At 34.0% G+C, this 16,435-nt stretch overlaps 4 protein-coding genes and 1 long non-coding RNA gene across 5 annotated transcripts; 3 read left to right on the top strand and 2 right to left on the bottom strand.

Annotated features, from left to right (window-relative positions):
• On the top strand, positions 1-433 carry LOC104741548. Its single transcript, XR_760330.2, has 2 exons — positions 1-30; positions 116-433. It is a non-coding gene; the product is annotated as an uncharacterized LOC104741548 (long non-coding RNA).
• LOC104743612 (putative zinc finger CCCH domain-containing protein 10) lies at positions 2,798-5,741 on the top strand. Its single transcript, XM_019235521.1, has 11 exons — positions 2,798-2,812; positions 3,094-3,183; positions 3,261-3,437; positions 3,496-3,684; positions 3,795-3,833; positions 4,517-4,594; positions 4,734-4,955; positions 5,032-5,127; positions 5,248-5,361; positions 5,451-5,552; positions 5,664-5,741. The coding sequence occupies exons 1-11, from the start codon at positions 2,798-2,800 to the stop codon at positions 5,739-5,741; spliced, it is 1,200 nt and encodes a 399-aa protein (XP_019091066.1).
• Positions 6,339-11,203, top strand: LOC104741549 (exonuclease 1-like). Its single transcript, XM_010462433.1, has 14 exons — positions 6,339-6,705; positions 7,547-7,666; positions 7,756-7,879; positions 7,987-8,124; positions 8,265-8,474; positions 8,665-8,840; positions 8,932-9,004; positions 9,102-9,225; positions 9,415-9,575; positions 9,647-9,701; positions 9,789-10,315; positions 10,401-10,446; positions 10,569-10,770; positions 10,882-11,203. Exons 1-14 carry the CDS (start codon positions 6,545-6,547, stop codon positions 10,964-10,966), a joined length of 2,202 nt encoding a protein of 733 aa, XP_010460735.1. The 5' UTR covers positions 6,339-6,544; the 3' UTR covers positions 10,967-11,203.
• LOC104741550 lies at positions 13,370-14,066 on the bottom strand. The gene has a single exon (XM_010462434.2). It carries the CDS (start codon positions 13,953-13,955, stop codon positions 13,539-13,541), a length of 417 nt encoding a protein of 138 aa, XP_010460736.1. The 5' UTR covers positions 13,956-14,066; the 3' UTR covers positions 13,370-13,538.
• LOC104743613 (uncharacterized protein At4g02000-like) lies at positions 15,156-16,220 on the bottom strand. The gene has a single exon (XM_010464671.1). It carries the CDS (start codon positions 16,218-16,220, stop codon positions 15,156-15,158), a length of 1,065 nt encoding a protein of 354 aa, XP_010462973.1.

Raw genomic sequence — 16,435 nt, forward strand, 5'->3', positions numbered from 1 at the left:
TACGATGAGACAATTGGATTCATAGTTCATGTATTTATGGCCTCTTTGTTATTTCTGCAACATCTTTATGTTCATTTAAACTGCATTATTGTGACTTGTCCAAAATAATTTTCAGGAGGATGCAAAAACTCTTGGTCGTGATGCTAAAGATCGATATACTGTATGAGATTCGTCAGCTTGGCCGGGGGAAAAAGAGAAGACTTCAAAGTTCAAATGGAAAGTCATATGAGAACATGACTTCTAGCTGCGTCTGATCCATCTTTACTGTAAAAAGATGCACAATTAGGATTTGATGTGATCAGCGTTTTCTCACTTTCAGCTATTAGAATTGGTTGTATTAGTTTTATTCATGTACACGATTTCCTAAAAAGCAACTTCGAAATTGAATTCCTTACGTTATCACTTATCAATATTCTAGAAATTGTTTTAGGTATTCTTTGGAACTCACCTATTGGTTATATTTTTTAATAACCGTAACAGAATAGCTGCCGAAAGAAACAAAAAAAAAAAATCTTTAGTACCCGTAAACATTTTCCCGCCTAAAAATAACACATGAAATCTTTTTTTTTTTGTTTTTTTTTGAACAAAAACACATGAAATCATGTGGTGCAAAATTGCAAATAAGAAAAATGTCATTTTAATGCTAAATTTTCAAATTTATGACATATAAACTATGGATTTTGTTTTAGACATTTAAGTGTTGACTGGTTCTCCCGCTACCTCCCGCAAACGCTGCGTTTGCGGGTGGTAGCGGTTGCTAGTGATTGGAACCAATCACACAAACCGCTCCTAATCGCTTCCAACCGCTCCAAACCACTGAATTTCAATAGCTGCTTCCCGCAAGCGTTCGCGGTTGCGGGCGATTGCGGTTGAAATTTTTTTTTTTTNTTTTTTTTTTTGTAAAAAACTTAAAAGAAATCAATGATAATGAAATTTCTTTTGTTATATTTTCTATCTAACCATTTTACTCACTAAGGATGGGAGAAAATGAAGTACGGATACGATTGCAAAGATTATAAAATAAACAATTAGAAGAAAATAATATTCTAATTAACAATAACCCGGAAAACTTGATGTAAATTTAATGGCACATCGCACATAAGTTCAAAAAAATCTAAATAAATATAATATTTCATCAGAAATTTAAGAAAATAAGATTATTTGTGAAAAATATTAAAACAAATCACCAGTGACTCTTCTCAACTCTCACTTGACCATTCCTACCGACGCAACTACTGACCCACGATCTAAGAAAAAAGAGAAAAGATCTACGATCTAAAGCATATGTTTTGTCATTTATCAAATTACTTGCTTAATTTTTTGGTGAAAATCCAAATGCATAAAGGAATAAATATTTCAAAATGATTTTTTTTTGAATAATTATTATTTTAATAAATTTTAATTATAAATCAAATTTAATAAAAATATTGGTGTTTTTAAACATTTATATATTAGATATCACATTTATTATGTTCCAACCGCTATTGCACCCGCTGGTCAACCAGTCGTAAACCTCCCGCAAACGCACCAATTTTAAACCGCTAAACCTGTCGTTCAAAACACTTAATAACGCTTGAAACCGCAATCGCCCGCTTCTGCAATCTCCCGCAACCGCAATCGCAACAACAACGTTTGAACCAATCAGGCCCTTAAAACATCAATTTTAGATGACTTAAATTTTTAACATTAAATTTGATTGACCAAACAAAAAAACACATAACTTTAAATCCAATAATTAAGCATTGTGTTATTTGGTAGTTAAATATTATTCATTAGTGACAAAACGACTTCAAATGGAAAGTCATATGAGAATATGACTTCTAGCTGCTTCTGATCTATCTTTAGTTTTACTGTAAAAAGAGGCACAATTAGGATTTGATATGATCAGCGTTTTCTCACTTTTTACTGTAAGAATATAGTTTTACTCCTGTACACGATTTCGTAAAAAAGCAACTTCGAAATTGAATTCCTTACGTTATCACTTATCAATATACTAGAAATTGTTTTAGGTATTTTTGGAACTCAGCTATTGGTTATATTTTTTTAATAACCGTAACAGAATAGCTGCCGAAAGAAAAAGGAAAAGAAATCCTTAATACCCGTAAACATTTTCCCGCCTAAAAATAACAAAGAAGAAAAATGTCATTTTAATCTTAAATTTTTGAATTTATGACATTTAAACTATTGATTTTGATTTAGACATTTAAAACATCAATTTTGGTATAAATTTTTGTTCACTTAAATTTTAAAACATTAAATTTGATTGACCAAACAAAAAAATTCACAACTTCAAATCCAATACTGAACATTGTGTTATTTGGGCCTTAAATGTTATTCATTATTGACAAAATGACGTTGTTTGGATAAAATATTTAGTTTAGAAAAATGTCATTTTAAAACATAAACTTTCAAGTTAAAGCCATTTAAACCATATACTTTAATAGATGTCATTTCAAACATCAACTTTCATTAACTAGAGTTTTTTAGACATTAATTCCGTCAACCAAACTAAATTGAACATGACGTTAAGTCTGCTAAGCAAAGCCACACATCAAAATGTTCAAATGTCATTAAATATGCATATACTTGTATTCTGGGACACATCCTATTGATTGTAAATAATCAAGGGATACTTACATTTTTTAAGGAAACCTTTTTATAATTTAAGGTGTTGAATACCAAATATCTTTGTGGACTAAGTTTATAGAGTAAACCATTTTTTGGTTTTATTTCTGGAGAAATAAGCTGAAGAGACGACAAAAGCAGTATACTCTCCGATAACAGAGTTAAGAGATCCATGAAAGAAACAAAGGTATAATACTCTGTTGATCCATATTTCCTCTAACTTGTTTTCTCATTTGATTTACTTAAATTGGTCTTTATAATCATAAGAGAAGTCCATGACAACTTGGCGCAGCGTGTACGTGCTGAAACACGCTTGATGATCTATGTAATCAATGTCTCTTCATATTGGCTCGTCTGAGTCAATCTAGTTTTTTGTTTGTTGTTGACTAAAATAAAATTTTAAAAAAGAGAAGTCCATGATGCCATAAGAATGAGTTGAGAAATATTTCATTTATTTTTGATTATCAGGGACAACCTTCGAAATCGAGACCAAATGAATTTGGAAGTAGATCTGATGAGATAAATGGTAGGAGACATGAAACAAATCCAAAGAAAATGGTAAAGAACCTGAACTATAAACTTATATACTTTGTCTTATTATGATGACACAAGGGTCTCAATAAGATAATTTTCAGGAGAATGAAGACTCGGGTTTTGGAGTAAGCGAAGAGGGTCAGATCGCTGGTGCCGAATATTCAGATGCAGAGTCATACACGAGAGATAATCTGAAGAAAAGAGTAAGTGATGTTGAGATGCAAAGGAGAAGCCATGAAACAGAGTGGATACTATGGCAAATGGTTAAAAAAACTAAGGTCTCACGCAATAAGGCTTTGTTTGCTTACATTTTCTTTTGGATTTTGATACCCTCAGGCTAGAACTGCGGATTTGAGAGAAAGGGAATCCAAAATGATGCTTGATGAAAGAACTCATGGGATATATGAACATGTGTTATCGAGTGCGTATCCAACTCGTCCAGGTGAAAAAGTTTGTGCGTTTTATCAAACACATCGTCTGTGTGGTTATGGAAGCGAGTGTCGTTTCAATCATCCTCCTCTACATGTAAGAAAGAAAATTATCTATTAATTTTGTTGAGTATTATAAATTGCAATTCTCATTGTTCCTTATAGCTTTTCTACATCTTCTTAATTGTATTCCTTTACTACAAACAGGAGCTTTCAAAAATGATTGGTCAGAAGCCGGATTGTAAGGTACACTTTTTGGAATTCTGCTATCATTTCAAATCTGGTTAGTTTGATTGGTTGTTGTGGTATGACTACATTATAAGATGGTGACTTTGTTCTGCCTTGATGCATTTGTTAAATTTGGGCTTCCAAGTAAAAACCAATTGGCAATTAGTGGATTGGCTTTAACCATTTATATATTAATGATAGTCCCTCTAAACTTCCGATGTGGGATCTTAATTAAGACGCCTCCTCAAGATGATAAATCCATCTCGAACCATAATAAAACCCCTTCTTAGGCTCCCTACTTGGGTTAACAAGAGGCATGTACGTATCCATTTTTCTAGGTCCACCAGAATTTGAACCTTGGCTCTGATACCATGTTAAATTTGGGTTTATCTTGGGCTTCCAACTAAAAACCAATTGGCAATTAGTGGATTGACTCTAACTCTTTATATACTAATAATAGTCCCTCTAAATTTCCGATGTGGGACTTGGATTGTATCCGAACAGCATTCCACTTAAGCATAGCGTCTATCTAGCAAAAGTTTTTTTCTAGTTTTGGTAACTTATTTACGTCAAACTGCATAATATATAGTTTTTTTCTAGTTTTGTCTTTGCTTGATTTGAAATATTCACCATTGTTATTTTAATTTTTTGAAATGATGTTTTCCAAACAACTTCTTTTTCTATATGCATTTTGGTCGTAGTTTTTTAAGAGAGGAGCTTGTCGGAAAGGTTCAGATTGTCTATTCTATCACCCAAAGGAAATGGATGTTGGAGAACAGGTAAATTCATCACGAATACTAAATTATTCTTAGCAACGATTTCATGAAATGTGAGATATAGACTAAAATGATTTTCCAAGGCGAGAAGCCATGACCATATTAGTTTTAGTTTAACGTTTTGTTTAAATTTGATTCTTAGGGTAGAACTCCGAGTTTGAAACCTAATGATTCAGAGAGGAGGTACAAAACAAAGTCAACATACTGGCAAGAGAAGAGGGTAAGGAAACAAAACCAGAAGAAAGAAGATTTTGGATTTGGAATTAACGAAGTGGGTCAGTTTCGTGATCACCAAGGCTCTAACAAGGACGCGCAAGGGATTCAGCTACAACAAAGACATAAAGATGTTGAGATGAGGAAGAGGGTAAAGATACTAAGTTCTTACATAGTTATATTGTATTTGTTTGATTATAACGTTTTCTTTTGATTTCGATTCTCAGTCTAGAACTCCGGTTCGGAGAGCCAGTGAATCAAGAGAAAGGTTTGGAGGTAGATCACCAAGACGCCATGAGTTGGGATATTTCAAGTGTGCAAGGGTATAGAAAATGAATAACATGATTGTGATGTTCTCAATTTATCCTACTAATCTCAGTTACTTTATGATCCCGAGTCATTTAACTTAGCTCGTTGCTTTTCCTTCAAAACAAATATGGTAGGATTTTCAAATGAATTGCATCAAAGTTCAAGACAATCTTCAGAAACTAAGTATGGGGAACATCAAGAGGCAGAGGGGAGAGGTTCAAGAAAATTTAAAACAACCGAGGTTTCAGGTAAAAAACCTAAAAATCTAGTTATGTTTCTTTGTTATTTTTTATTGTGAGTTTTTATTTGATTTTATGGTTCGGATCTACTTTTCTAGGACATATCAGATAACTACAATGTAGATGCTCAACAGAATCGGCAAGAAAAAAAGAAAAACATTGAAAACGAGAGAAGAGTAGCTCGTTTGAGAATTGAACAGGTATTTAGTTGAATCATCTACAAATAAGATAATTGGTGTTTGTTTTTTTTTCAACGTATCACTTCCATGACAAAAAATTCTCATGTGAATTATTATTATTTATTTTCTTAGATCCGACCCACAGCTTTGTTTGACGAGTGGAGCCGACCCAAAGAATTGATGATAAACATGGGGTTTACAGTAACTTAAATAAACATGTTTATAAGTTTGAAACACAGTAAATTAATATTTAATATCAAAATAAACATGTTTATAAGTTTTGTTTCTTTTGGTCAGAAGACATCGTATGTTAAGTCATATATTTAAACTATTTTATATTATGTCATAAGAGAATTGGTTTAATTATTAAAACTATTAATGCATAATTAAATATGTCATGGTACATATTAGCATGTGCAAGTATAATGTTGCATAATGTCATAATGATTTTGCTATTTAAAATGGTGTTAGGAAATATCTTTGTCCGTTAAATCGAACACAACTCTTTTAGAATTTAGAGTTTAATTTAAATTAATTACAGTTTTTGCCCAACAAACTTATTAAAACATATTTTAATGTTAAATCTAAACTCCTTTTTAGTCGGTATTTTTTCTCTGACCGAAATCGATTGTACTTTGAAATTAAAATTAAGTCAACTCACTTATTTCAGATATGTTAATTCTTAAGCCACTTAATCAGTGTACCATCATCCTAGCCACACACAAATCTTCACCAAAATAATAGAAATGATGTTGTCATGTTGACATTTTTAACAAATGTACTCTTCTTTTAATTATATAGAGATTAAAAAAAAAAAACCTTCCGAGAGAATCCTTGGACCGAGATATAATTTGGTCAAAATCCCTAATTAGAATTTTCCCGCCAGACTTGTGAAAAATAGCCATAGAAATACACACCTCCTCGATACAGTCACAGGCTCTCCTGAAATGTTCTCGTCAGGGCGAAATTAGGGTTTCATTTTCCAGAATACGAACAGGAAGGGGAGGGAGGAAATGGGTATTCAAGGGCTTTTGCCGTTGCTGAAATCGATAATGGTACCGGTTCATATCAAGGATCTTGAGGGTTGTATCGTCGCCGTTGATACATATTCATGGCTACACAAAGGAGCTTTATCTTGTAGCCGAGAGCTCTGCAAGGGCTTACCCACCAAGAGGTTCGTCTCTCTCTCTCTCTCTGTCCCTTCTCTCCAAATACTTGATGAATCCCAGATGTAGATCGATTGGTTTTTTTGTTTTCCCCCAAATTAGAAACTGGGTTTCTTTGTCTCGATGTGTATTGTCCCATTTTCGTTAAACCCACTCTGAAAAATCAAACCTTTTAATGTTTGATGGACTCTCCGATCTCAATCTCTCGAGGATGTTCTAGAAGTCTCAGCAGAAGCCTAGTAGGGTTTATAGATTGAGATTTTCGTTTAGACGTTTAGACATGATTGATTAAGTTTAGTTATGGTGTTTCCTGTCCATTTCTCGTAGGATAATTGACACAGTGATTCATGTTTGCTAAACCAAAACTTAATTGTCATTTCTTAAGTTGCTGGAAGGGAATTAAATTTGACAGTAGTATTCATTAAGANTCTCTCTCTTTATCTTGGAGCCAGATGTAGATCGATTGGTTTTTTGTTTTCCCCCAAATTAGAAACTGGGTTTCTTTGTCTCGATGTGTATTGTCCCATTTCAGTTAAACCCACTCTGAAAAATCAAACCTTTTAAATATTTGATGGACTCTCCGATTTCAATCTCTTGAGAGGCCTAGTAGGGTTTATAGATTGAGATTTTCGTTTAGACATGATTGATTAAGTTTAGTTATGGTGTTTCCTGTCCATTTCTCGTAGGCTCAAAAACGCAATTGACACAGTGATTCATGTTTGCTAAACCAAAACTTAATTGTCATTTCTTAAGTTGCTGGAAGGAAATGAAATTTGACAGTAGTATTCATTAAGATCTGTTTCTGGTTCTGGTTTTGTAGAAGCTAATGTGTTTACTGGTTTCTTTCAGGCATATTCAATATTGTATGCATAGAGTGAATTTACTCCGCCATCATGGAGTGAAGCCTATCCTGGTTTTTGATGGAGGTCCGTTACCGATGAAACTAGAACAAGAGAATAAGCGTGCTAGGTTTGCAAAACATTGGCTATCTAGTATGTTTGTTTCTGGTTTATCATTGAACAAGTTTCACACCAAGTCCACTTGTTTTCTAAGTTCAGGTCTAGAAAGGAAAATCTTGCACGTGCATTGGAGCATGAAGCAAATGGAAACTCCTCTGCTGCTTATGAGTGCTATTCGAAGGCTGTTGACATTTCACCTTCTATTGCACATGAGTTGATACAGGTAACAGTGGATAACTTGTATTCTTCTCCATTTAATAAAGATTTTATGTTTCTCCTTAATTTCTTTGTTTTGCATCTCTTTGATCTGAAGTTTCTCTACCATTGTAGGTTCTGAGGCAGGAGAATGTAGACTATGTTGTTGCTCCTTATGAAGCTGATGCGCAGATGACATTCTTAGCTATTAATAATCAAGTTGATGCGATTATTACTGAGGATTCTGATCTCATACCTTTTGGCTGCCCAAGAGTAAGCTTTCTGTTACACTTTGCATGAGATATTTCTGTTCATCAGTATTTCCACTTCTTTACTGATAGATATACTGTTAATTCCTTGTCGATCCCGGTGTATTACCATCAAAACTTCAGTTGCTTATCTTTATGTCACAGATCATTTTTAAAATGGACAAGTTTGGTCATGGTGTTGAGTTCCAAGCCTCCAAGCTACCCAAAAATAAAGATCTCTGTCTTTCGGGATTTTCAAGCCAAATGCTTCTTGAAATGTGCATATTAAGTGGCTGCGATTATTTGCAATCACTTCCAGGAATGGGACTCAAAAGAGCTCATGCTCTCATTACGAAGTTCAAAAGCTATGACAGGGTATACATTCTCTTTCTCACTTGATTGTGTCTTACAAAAAGGAATTAGGTAAAGCAAGAGCATGATTAGTTTAAAAGTGGATACTTTGCCACAAATTCATTAAAAACTAGCTTTAGATTTTCCGGCATCAATCTATGTAACTAGTTTTGGAAAGAGTTTACTTGTTGATATGTTGCTAGTTTGCTTTCAGGTAATTAAGCACTTAAAGTACAGCACAGTTTCAGTTCCTCCTGGTTATGAAGAGTCATTCAAGAGAGCTTTACTGACTTTCAAGCATCAACGTGTCTATGACCCAAAAACTGAAGATATTATGCACTTGTCTGGCTTTTCTGATAACCTTGGTGAAAATTCAGATTTTGTTGGCCCATATCCTTTGATACAAGTATTTTTGATATTACGCCTCCATCTATTAAAACTGATTAAGGAACATTTAAATGGATTTCTTAACACTATTCACATTAATGCCACAAGATATTGCTAAAGGTATAGCACTAGGCCAGCTTGATCCATTCACACAGTTGCCATTCCAGGTAATGAATTGACTTCTCTCTATTTCTAATATCTCCCCCCTCTTTCCCTCCTGGAGATGTTTTATTGATTCATTGTCTTGTTTTCTTAAACGAATAGGCTGAGAGTGTTACTCCTAAATTGACTGTTGATGATATGTCCCGTCCCAAAAGTTTCAAACCTGAAATTCTGAAGAAAAAGCTTGATTTGCCAGTCCAGAAAAATCTTCTCACGAAGTATTTCTGTATCCTTCAATGTTACCTCCATATTTTTCATTTTTTGGCAGTTTATTACGTTTGGAACTTGGTTCCCTTGGTTTAGTAGGATTTTGTTTTGATCAAGTATATCCTGTACATCTTTAAGAGTCATAATAGCTGTTGAAACTGATAAATATTTGATCTGCTCTACTTGTTCTTCACTTAACATCTGAAAGGCTTTGCATCGATTGAGGCCAAAAGGAAATTCAAGGCTCCTAGGATATCACCAATGTCTCTAACCCCAACTGATGAGTCTCCAAGCACTCCTGAGGATAACACACCAGATGTAGATGCTCTTTCAAGTCAGACAACAAATGAATCCCCGGGTTATAGCTTTGTAAGTAACTGGAAGAACCACATTTTAACTCTCGAAAGTCGTAGCACAAGCTCTAATATCTGTTTCTTTAGGGTGAGAATGCATGTGCTAGCAAAGTTGCAGAGAAAAGAGTTTCACCCGACAACGGTACAATTGCTTTCATTTCCACAACTGACAAAAATTATACCCTTAAATTTCTATCCTTGCTCATTTTTATGTGTCACAATCTTGAAGATGCAAAGGAAAGGAATCAAAAGGACCGTGATCATAAGTACGTCAAGGAGGAAGTGGCGAGACCGAAGATAGATAGTTTGAAGGTTGTAGTAAGGAGCAAGTATTTTAAGCACAAGCAGGAAGACAAAAGTCTTAAACAATCGATCCCATGTCTCAATGATTGCTCTGTGATTGGTCAGAAAAAGACTGTTAAAAATGTGATAAACATGTCAAGCGCCTCTATAAGAGAAGAGGGTGACAGAGCTATAGCAACAAGTCCATGTTTCGATCATGAGCGAATCTACAACGGTCATGTAGATGCCAAAGAAGCGAGTTTTTCTGCCATGAATGAGGTGGCTGAGAGAACAACAAACATCCACAAGATAGACCATCAGATCGATAAAGATGAACAGAACCCATCCATTGAGATCCGTTCTGCCTTTAGTACTCCCGAGAATGTTATACCTCTCTCTTCCTTTGCTACTAATAGTTTTCATGGAGCTGCAACAGGGAAGAGAAAGCATGACTCAGATGAATATCTTCAGAAGGTTAGATAGAATTGTTCTGTTAGCCCATATCCATTTTTTCCTATCATTTGTTCAAGCCATTTATTAAGTTCTCTAACCATTTCAGGAAAATTTGAGTTCCAAGCACATGCGCATGGATGAAACTGATACTGGTAATTATAGAAAATCCTGCTCGCTAAATACTTGTATCTGTATAATTGTTATATAGGCACTGAGATCTTTGGCTATATCTGTTTTTGTGGCCTGTACTAACCTGTAAAAGTTCTAAACGCAGAAACATCATCTGAAACCAACGATGTTGAGAAGTTTGGATCAAACATATCACATATTGGGCATTACTCAGAAATAGCAGAGAAATCAGTGGAAAAATTTGTCTCAGCTATATCATCTTTCAGATATTCTGTGTCCGGCTCTCGTGCTAGTGGTCTCCGTGCACCTCTCAAAGATATCCGCAACACTTGTCCATCTTCTAATGGGTAAACATTTTGACATCTCAAAGTTTACTATCTTCAATAGTTTATGGTGATTGATTCAAATAATCTCAGAGAGATATGTTTGTTTTCTTGATTTCGTTTTGTCACAAAAAGGTTGTTATCTCCTAAACCAGACTTCAGCAAGTTTGGTTATACGTCAAACAACCAAGACACGATAACAAAGTCAAGACGATTGTGAGCTCAGATTTGTAAGTTAACCATCTCTTTAGGGCCACATGTTAGAGCTTTGGCTGTGGAATCAACTTCGTGGTCGCAATGATATTGTTGTTGTTTTGATGTTGTTTGTATCTGTTAGCTTTTTTACTGTGCATAACATTTTCTTGTAATACATTCTTTACACAACAATTTGATTGATTGGTTCATAAATGAAACTTGTGTCATTTCTATGAAAATTATTAGACTTTTTACTTTTAAATATATATCTTGAGACATAAGTACATTACTGAAGATCACTTGCATAAAGTGAAAATTGCAGAGATCCAAAAGCAATGGTGTGCAAGCAAATGCAATAAATGTTATTTTGGGGCCAAACCATAGAAGATAGATAGAGCTTTCAAGAGATTTATTGAGAAAAAGACAAGCTAAACTTCTTCTGTATCAAATGATTTAGGATTGTTTGTTTGCACACGTAATAAATTTTTAGGGGAAAAACTTGTGGCGAAAAAGGTATGCACGTGAACTCAGAAAAGAACATATCATATGTATTTGAGTCCAATCAGATTCTGACAGTTTGGATCATCAACTCGAAGTTTCTGTTTTTCTTACACACGTGGTCCTGTTGTACTTCCACGTCATCTCACTTTATTTTTGGTGTCCTTTTTTCCCTCTTCTTAATTGAGTAAAACGATTAGTAATTCTTTTTTTTTTTTAACGCCAAAATCATTTTAGTAATTTACACAAACGTTATATAAAATTTTATGTTATAATACTTGTTGTTTTATGACCAAAAAAAAAATAAATAAAAAAAAAAATATCTGTCGTTTTACATTTTTAATGAAAATATTTAATAAATATTTCAATTTTATCTAACTATTTTAATATTTTAACTAATCAAAAAATTAGAAAATAAACTAATAAAAAAATAAAAGAAGTATATTTTTACTAAACATATTATATATACCGTATATACCTCTAAATATATTTGGGATGGATATATATGATTTACTTTTCAAATAACTGAAGATTTTTTTTTCTTTTCTCAAATAACAAAACGTTTCCTTCTTACGCTATACGTTGAACACTTGTTATTTAACACATTAGGGTCATGAATCGTTGTTATTCACGCTATAATTGTATAAAACTTTCTAGGTCTTTTCCTTTTTTTATTAAATGACAGACAAGAAGAATTTTATGCAATTATAGTGTGACTTATTATTATTTTCTTGTCGGTTTTTATTTATAAAAACGCCTGATTATAAGAGAACTAAGCTGCCTAATCTGAGACCGGGACCGGGCATGCTAGATTTGAATACTATACAATCTCTCTGTTAAAGTATAAAAAACATTACTATAGTATCGCAATACGAATGTGAAAAACAAGCTTAAAAGTTAAAATACTATAATGTATATATTACATAATTTAGTCAGTAAGAAAGGTAATGGATAAGAACATGGCTAGATGCATTGTGCCGTCGGCTGATAATCATGTCATCATGTGTCAAAGTATATCCGCGGGACACTTCCAAAGGGATGGCTAGTCAGTACCTTTTTTTCTTTCAATGATAAGTTCTTAATTATTAATCTCCATATGCCTATTTTTATAAAGATATAATTAATTATTTACTATATCACTGTATGTTTGATTAAGAACAATACAAGGAATTTGTTTTGGAATAAACTCGATACTATTTATCAAGTTGGTGTTTGTTGACTATCAAGTTTTTATTTTACTTCTGCATCTCCGTACCAATTTCATTATATATACGGTTTGCTAATTAAAATATACAGAAGAACTAGTCGGATTATAAACTAGATAGACCGTAAGGTAATTTAATATATAATGAGATGAATTTACTTGACCAAGTCATTTTTGCTCTCAAACAAGTGTATTTAGAAAACCACAGTTCCAAACGATTCACTACTTAACCCCCAAAAAAACATACATTCACTACATTACCAAATACCTAAAATTTCCTATTATTCTAAATAAACGTCTGGACTTGGGTCTAGAATCTTCAAATTATTACCAAAAAAAAAAGCTTGGTGTATAATAATAATAGACTAGAGTTAAATAAAAATAATGCAATTTATTTTTCGCGAGTTGATATCACCGGCAAAGAAATGTCTCTTTCTAGCTATCTCTCTTAATCAATTACAACAGAACAGCTGGTTCTGTTCGTCTTTTGTCCTCATCTTCATTACAGGAGAAAATAATAATATTCCAACCCCCCTGCAGAGATCTTCATTATACGAGTTTATACCATTCATAACTTATAAAATAAACTCGAATGATTCAGCACAAAAGATGATTTGATCAAAGAACGAATAATTATATTAATCAAAAGTAAAACTTAATGTTTTTTCTTTTCTTTTTTTTCTATTACAGAAGAGAATCAAAATTAAGAATAAACAAGGAAATAAATGTTCTTTTTCTTTTTTGACATTTTCCTTTGACATTCAATTAAAAATCAAACTAAAAAAAAAAACAGTTCCGAGAATCGCTGATTTCTTCCACTAAAAGTAAAAATTAAAATTGGAAGATCGAAAAAAATATAAATAAAAAAATCCGAAACCGGTCCGGTCCAAATAATTCAAGCTTCCAAAAATCCGGTTAACCTGAGAACCGAATTACGAACACGGCTCAGATCTCGTCCTTTAAGAGTTCTTCCGTTACCTGTACAAACGGAGAACGCCATTTGACCTCCTTCCACCCTCCGTCCAACTATCAAATGCGGCGGTACCATCCTCCTCCCTCCGTCGTCATCCTCATCATCGGACGACGACGAATACCTCCTCATCATCGGTATATTCATCGGAACCGAAGTCGAGAACGGTGATGGCAACGGCGTCGTTTTGCTCCTTATTGATTTGTTCTTGCTCCTCACTCTCTCAGAGTTTTCCCGGAAACCCACCGGACGATTCTCTTTCTCGTTCCCATCCTCTCTCCGACGAATCGGAAAGTAGTTATCAGAGAAAATAACCTCAGATTCGTCGAACTCTTCCGACATTTTCAAGAACTCAGATGTTAAACTTTTTAAAAAGGGTTTTTGTAATAAATAATGTAATATAGGGTTTATGAAGAATTAGAGATTTGTGGATTAAAGAGAGAACAGTAAGAAGAAGAAGAGAAATGTGAAGGGTTTATATAGATAAAGGAAACGTAGAGAGTACTCAAGTTTTATTATTATTTACATTTTTGTGTATTTATGTGATGATGTCATCATAGTGGCGTTGAGTGCGGACCCCGCTTTATTTCTATAAAAACCAATCAATTTTTTATTTTCCTTTTTTTCTTTTATAAGAATTTTTGTTTTGTCTTATCTATATATCTCTGTAATGTAATAAGATCGACGACTCTTATTTATTTTGCCTAACTATTACATTGGACAAATCTTATCCGTATAGAAATGTTGATTTGTAGAGTCATTGGTTTATTATTTCGATTAGAAATATAGGAAGGTTGAAATAATTAATTAGTTGATGAAAACATTTTGGTAAAGAAGAAAATTCGTTTTCCAAAATGTAAATATTATTACATACTACTAATTAAAAGATTGGGATTTCAAAAGGTGCGTTTTCCAAAACTTCCAGTCAAAGTGATACATTTATTTTATATTTTCAGTAATTTCATACTAATTTATTAGATAAATCATTTTCGTCAAGATTGTTTTTTGATTGAATCAAGACATCCACGACACACAAAAAAAAAATACCAATCAAGTTCTGATAATGCTATGTTAATACTTAATTACAACTCCTTTATAATACTAATCATCCCATCCGAATAAGAAAATACGATAACACGACTCATTCAATTTTCAATTTCAGAGGACCTTTTTTTTTTTTTCACAAAAGGGTAATTTTATTAAACCCAAGAGAAAGATCTCAGGTCTGTAACATCCAAACCGATTACAAAGTAAAACAGAGAGATTACATGGTACAAGAGAGAGATTACAACAGAGAGATTATAAGATACATCTAAACTTACTATTAAGAGTTAACTACCAGATCTAGGGATTAATATAAGCTTCATCAAAAAATTACAGGAGCTAAGATGATTTTAACTTCGAATCCACAAGCCTAATCTTTTAAGTGCCATCTCGCTTCACTCTGCATAACTAATAGCGTTAAACCATAGGCCATCATGCCTATCGTAAGGGAGAACATATTCACATCAAAAGTTAACTTGACAGAACTGAAAGGAGTGATCAAGGAGGGTTAGGTGTTTGATGATTAGCTTCTCTGTCATGGTCCGGAAAACTTGCTCTCTTCTTCATTGGGAGTTCCTTCTTTGGGTTAACATTCAGTCTTCTTTTTGAGCATTCTCCTACTTCATACTTAGACTGCATCTTGGGAGGAGATCCTCCTTCGAGATTTGATCCAATGGACTCATCTTTGCCCGAGAGCTCAAAGTGGGGAAAGACTAAGGCAAAGTAAGGACCTGCTCGTTTCTTGGGATGAGGAGGTTGGCTCTCATGAACGAAGACGGGAACTTGAGCAACAGGACTTGATTGTTGGGAGATAGGGGCTGAATCCGGATCCTCGATTCCATCATTTATCCATTGATGAGCTTGATCATCTTGGTTGTTGTAATGATGTGGATTGGTAGGCTCAAAGGGGCATCGAGAGGTAGGGTGCATAATCCTGCAGCAATTAGTACATATTTTTTCCATCTTCTTGTACTGAAATCCTAGCATGGCTCTGTCACCTGTTTGAAATCTCACCCTTCTAAAAAACCTAAAGCGATCAGTTATGGAAACCCTGATTTTCACTCGGAGGAATGAAATCTGGTTGGTAACTGAATCTTCAAAGTCCACCTGCACTAATTCCCCTAGGGATCGAGCTATTCTGCGTATAGTTTTAGCAGAAACATAGGAGATAGGAAGACCCCTGATTTGAACCCAAAGATCTAAAGAGGTTAAGAAATCCAAACGAGGTAAGTCATCCCACCTTTGCAAGGCAACAAACCATCTATGAAAGCTCCATGATTCCCGACGTAGTACTGATGTCAGATCTCTTTCAGACTGGAATCGAAACTGGACAAAACGGTCATCGAGAACTCTGCCATGAACCGAAGATGCTAGTCCCCATGCTGTAGGAAGGTTAGCCGCCACTTCAAACAGATTCTGATCCACAGGATTAAGTGGTCGAGCTATCAAGCTAAGCCTGTTACTTGCTAGGACATCTTCGTAATCTGAGTTTGGGATAAGGAGCTCTGGATCTTCTCTCCCTAGTGCTAAATTTTGAATCTCATCCCAAAGATCTTTCTCCATTTGTTTTTCTAAGAAGGAAAATGATGAGGTTTGATAACGATAGTAAATGCTATATATAAGAGAGAGAAGGGTTGAGAAGGAAAAAAGAAGTGGTAATAAAATTTTAAGTATATTGCAAAAGTTATCCAAACCGCAGAATCAAGGGAGATAATATCTACTACAGTAGAAACAAAAAGATTGAAAGTTGCGAGATAAGATGAAAAGAGGATAAGTGA

Source organism: Camelina sativa, chromosome 14 (genome assembly GCF_000633955.1).
Source record: "Camelina sativa cultivar DH55 chromosome 14, Cs, whole genome shotgun sequence".
NCBI lineage: Eukaryota > Viridiplantae > Streptophyta > Magnoliopsida > Brassicales > Brassicaceae > Camelina > Camelina sativa.